This window comes from Populus nigra, chromosome 3 (genome assembly GCF_951802175.1).
Source record: "Populus nigra chromosome 3, ddPopNigr1.1, whole genome shotgun sequence".
NCBI classification, from domain to species: domain Eukaryota; kingdom Viridiplantae; phylum Streptophyta; class Magnoliopsida; order Malpighiales; family Salicaceae; genus Populus; species Populus nigra.
In genome coordinates, this window is record NC_084854.1 from 18,106,929 (window position 1) to 18,111,993 (window position 5,065).

Consider the following 5,065-nt stretch of genomic DNA (forward strand, 5'->3'; position numbering starts at 1 on the left):
TGCGCATGATTCTGTTAGAACCTTCTTTCCGGTAAAATTTAAGTAAGCAAACATTTAGGATTGCAGTGCGATAGAAATATGGATAAAATGCAAGGAATTGATGCGTCTCTGCAATTACTGAAATCTTTATTTACAGGAAAAAAATAGGAGAGTTAACTTAAACATTAATACTAAAGATGTAATTATGAAAAACGAGCAGACAACAAATCTGAGTAAAAAAGTACATAAAGAGTACCTATTGCGATGAATTGTAGATAATAATGGGGCTCCTAACAATGTGCTTTGAGTCGCTCCACTCGAGTAGAGCTGATAGGATTCGAGTCCCGTTTTGCATGGAACCACCCTCCACAAGAACCTTGAAAGATTGCTTTTGATGTGGCCGATTGAATTTCAAACTGTTTGGTACAATTTTGATTGATAGATCCTTTGGTGAAGTTACAGTCGCCTTATAAACTGAATTATTGCCATACCCTACATTAGTCAATGTGCGGTAGAACACAGCGGAAATGTTGGATTCGGCACTCTTGAGCTGGGCATGCATGGAAGGGTAGTTGAGGCCATCCGTGCCTTGAGCAGGCTGGAAGTTGGAGCACCTGTACTTTTTCTTGCCACCTAGTAGTAGACTGATGGTTGTGCTGTTGTAGCCTTCCTTGCATAGGAATCTAATGTACCAACTCATTGGAATGTCATAGACAAGTCCAGGGTGCACCGCCTTCAATGGGTTTATTTGCCCTGATCCAGATCCTAACTCTGCATCTACGTCTTTAATCTTGATAGGCGTGGCTGGATAAGAAAAGAGATGCATTGGAATATCACTTTCGAGCACGCTATCAATCAAAAATTCTTCCTAGTAAATATGGTTTTAGTAGAGTTTTGTCACCTGTAGTCATGAGTGCAGACTTGATCGCAGCAGGTGACCAGTCGGGGTGGAAGGTCTTAACATAGGCGGCGGCGGCTGCAGCATGTGGGCAAGACATTGATGTTCCTGATATAATGTTGAATGGGGAATATCGGCTGTCATTTGGATCCCCTGTCACTGTTGCCAGTTTTGAGTAGGCAGCTAATATACCCAGCCCTGGTGCTGCAATATCAGGCTGTCCAACTGGGAATTTTAGTATGTGGAAACCACATAAAAGAAACTAGTAAGGTCTCACCCACCTTAAGGATGTTGAGGTTGATCAACTGAGGTCCTCTTGATGAGAAAGATGCTACAGAGGGAGCACTCATGTAAGTAGTTCTCGTCTTGTAGATAACAGCGCGAGGGTTCCTGCAATTCATTTATCCCAAACGCCAAAAAGATCAACACCGTATACCATATCGTGAAAGCTCTTATATATTTTTCAGATAGTAATAGGAGCAGCTCTATCAAGAGTATGATCAGAAACCAAGTACCTGGTGGAGTTGATGTACACATCAATCTTGTAGCCATCCTTGAGCTGGACGCTGGTTCCAGGTATTACGGTGGCATAGGCTGTGTCTGTTGGTGCATCAAGCGACGTGATCACTCCAGCTCCTTGAAGCTCTTTTATAGTGTAATCCTGGCCGTTGCTCCCCAGGCAGTACACCAGTTTTCCTTTCACTTTGTCCATGCTTAGAGTCCCATAATCGCAAGCACTGTCATCATCGTTTAAAACAGAAACACTTGGTTAGGAATTGAAAATGCAAGCCAGAAACAAGCACCATGACATGTACGCGCCTAGGATTTCGACTTAAACACGGTGAAGAAATCAAGTAAGAACAGGGGGTGCAAAACAAGGCTTCAGTTTTCAAGTTGCTTTGGGTACATACCCTGAAGCATATTCCCGGACGCGTACCTGATATTTCCGTAGTGATCTCCTGAACTGTTGGATGCACGGGCTCCATCGATAAGAGGGTATGTCTCCTTTTTTGGTGAAAATGTATTAATTGAAATTCCCTATCATCAATCAGAACAAATTTGAATCTGCATATATGAGCTTTCTGCTGAATGGGTTCCTAAATGTTCACTCATGGAGTGATTAAAAGACAAGACTCAAACACACACAGATTAACTTACAGTGGCTTTCATGCCATTGCCCAGCTTAACTGCAGTTGTAAATTGCCTGTCAATGCTAGTAGCGGCAACTGTCATGATCCACGGTGCAACGTTTTCAACTGATCCTGGATAAGGCCCGTTATTCCCTGCAGAACAAGAGGTCAATATACCTTTCTTCATGGAATGGAATGATCCAATGGCAATCGGGTCCTGGAAAAAACTCCTAGAAGCCCCTCCTATTGAAACTGATATTATGTCGACCCCATCAGAAATGGCATCGTCAAATGCAGCTAGCAAATCCATGTCACTGCAACCAGATCCCCAGCATACTTTGTACATGGCAATGCGGGCTGATGGTACACCTCCACGTGCAGTTCCTTGTGCTATGCCATATAAGCTTGCATCCTTGACAGCAATACCAGCAGCGGTTGAGGAAGTGTGGGTGCCATGTCCGTCTAGGTCGGCTGGACTTGGGTTTTCCACCTCAAAGTTCTCAAGATTGTAATACCTTGCACCAATAACCTTGCTGCCACAAGTTAGAAAGTTTCAGAGTTAAAATCATCAAGAGGGAAATTGATTTAAGTTTTGCCTGTTTTCTCCTAGTCCTGGTTTTTCGTCTTTTATCTTATGTTTTTTCAGAGAGATGATGATTAAATAACAAGAAAATGCTTTAAGAAAGTTGTGAGCTATATTGAATCATAACCTTAATTTAAGATCTAATGATGGATTGACTCATGTTTTTTCTTAACTCTGTTTTTCCATAATCTTAACAAACTAAAAACAGCAACGACACCAAAGGAGAGTAGTATTTCATTTTGTTATTAGCACATTTTTGTTCTTCATGGTCGACATATCATTGACAGGAAAAAACAGAAAGGAAATACTTGTTGCAGCCCGTGAAGTTGGCTCCCTTGACACATTTTCCCTTCCATTTTGCTGGGACAGGCCCGTAACCTTCATCGTTGAAGCTGGGAGCATCGACATAAATACCTGGACACAAAATAGCATAGAACTTTTTTTAAAAAATAAAAATCCCCCCTTTTTTTTTTAATTTCTTGTCAAATAAAGGAACATTTTACTACTCACCAGTATCCAGCACACCAACTATGGTATTGCTCTCTATATCAAGTCTCCTCCTCGCTGTTTGGGGCATTCCCAGAAAATCCCATGATCTTGTTGTGTGAAGTCTGTTCCTAGTATTTGCAAACACTGACACTACACTATCTTCATCTGCATCAAATGTAGAATGTTACAGATAACTTAAGCAACACAGGATGTGTCTAAAGCTGGATTGCACTTGGACAAGTATTGATATCCTCGATCAGCAGTATATATATATATACCTGAGAGTCTCTTCACTTCATGGGGCAACAACCTAGCAGCAAAACCATTGAAGTTCTTTCCGTAGCTATATATTTTGGAATTCTTGGCAATAGATTCGCTGAAAAGATATCAATAATACATAAAATTTAATGCTGTCTCATCCAAAAGTCTTACTCTGCATGTACTGTTGTTAAAAGTATTTAAATAATAAATTAAAGCCAATAGTATTCGAAACTGCTTCGCTTCGCCGAAGAAATTATTAGGTACAAAACAACGGGTAAATTATATTTGCTTTTCAGGATGCTATGATGCATTATGATAGTCCTGTATTTTTATATTTATTTGTAACTTAGTCATGATGTGAGTTCTCTGTCCACAAAAAAAAAAAAAAACATGTAATTGAGAAGAGGTTATATTTTGGGTAAAAGGATGGTGATTCATACTCTCCGGTAGCAGCCAAAAGCAGGCTGTGGTGTTCGTCTGACGTTGATATTCCCGCTCCACGCGCTTCTCCCATGTAGACAATGTACGGCTGATGATCCCAAAGCAAATTATTAGCCAATGGTTCAATGAACATGAAACTTCTAAAAGTATTTTAAAAAGAATTTAATTTTTTTTGTTTTTTTCTTTAAATAGTTTCTTTAAAATTGTTTTAAAAATATAAGAATATTTACACTATTACTATATACGCGCTTATATTATTATCCTTCATCTATAGTATTGTTATCCACTATCCTTTACCAATTATATCTTTTTATTTTACTCTTAATAACTGCCTAATATTTCTAATTCTATTCGTCCATTAAACATTCACATGACAACTCTAAAATTTAAAGATTGATCAAATTTAGAGTTAAGAAATTAATTTAAACTAAAATATTTAGAAGAATTAAATCCATATAAACTTGAAATTAAAAGGAAACTTTGAATTTAGAAGCTACGAAAATTAAAAAAATAAGAAAATCTCTGAACTAAAATGAAGAAAAAATAATTTTTTTATTTTTTAATATTTATTTTTGTTTAGTTCATCTTTTTTCTAAAAAAAAAAGAAATTCTGAGTGCCACACGAATGCATAACAAATTATGTTAATGGGCATGGATGAAGGGTTGTAGGAAGGGTAGTTAATAAGTAAGATCGATACTAAAGAAGAAATGTGTAGGAATACAATGCATGGCACCTCGTTAACTACATCCCGAGTGATTGATGAGGTGTTTAATAGAATAATAATAATTATATTTAAAAAAAACTAATTTTGATATTAGAATATCAAAATAATATAAAAATATTAATTTAAAATAATTTTTTTTAAAAAAAAAAAAACATAAAAAAGTCTACAAATGAGCGGAGACAAAAGGTACCTTCCGTTCACTGCCATTGGATGCGTGAACTACAGTTGCAGTGGCTACTAACGCAAACACGAGGAGATTCTGTGTCACTGTCTTCATTGTAGCTCGCTCTCTCACTAATATCATTTTAAGGTGAGAATTTCTTGCTTTATAAATAGGTTGTGAGTGGAGAGCATCGACCACCAGCCCCTCTTGCTGTATCGATTTCTGTTAATCAGGCACAAAATATATGCCTGCAGAATAGATCCTTGGGGAGGAGCAAGTCTTGAGAGTTTGGTGGCTTAGCTTTTGGATCTTCACTTGCTCGGTCATTATAAATTTGTGTTCCTCGTCAAGACAAGAGGCTTGTCCCTCGCATAATTAGTTTTATTACTAAAATTA

General features: G+C 37.9%; 1 protein-coding gene across 1 annotated transcript; it reads right to left on the minus strand.

Moving 5' to 3' along the window:
- Nucleotides 1-215: 215 nt before the first annotated feature.
- LOC133689433 (subtilisin-like protease SBT4.15) lies at nucleotides 216-4,783 on the minus strand. The gene is made up of 11 exons (XM_062109290.1): nucleotides 4,697-4,783; nucleotides 3,781-3,869; nucleotides 3,358-3,455; nucleotides 3,101-3,244; nucleotides 2,899-3,004; nucleotides 2,036-2,540; nucleotides 1,815-1,915; nucleotides 1,393-1,614; nucleotides 1,159-1,267; nucleotides 881-1,094; nucleotides 216-783 (listed from the first exon to the last, which is right to left on the minus strand). Exons 1-11 carry the CDS (start codon nucleotides 4,781-4,783, stop codon nucleotides 236-238), a joined length of 2,223 nt encoding a protein of 740 aa, XP_061965274.1. The 3' UTR covers nucleotides 216-235.
- Between the last annotated feature and the right edge of the window lie 282 nt (nucleotides 4,784-5,065).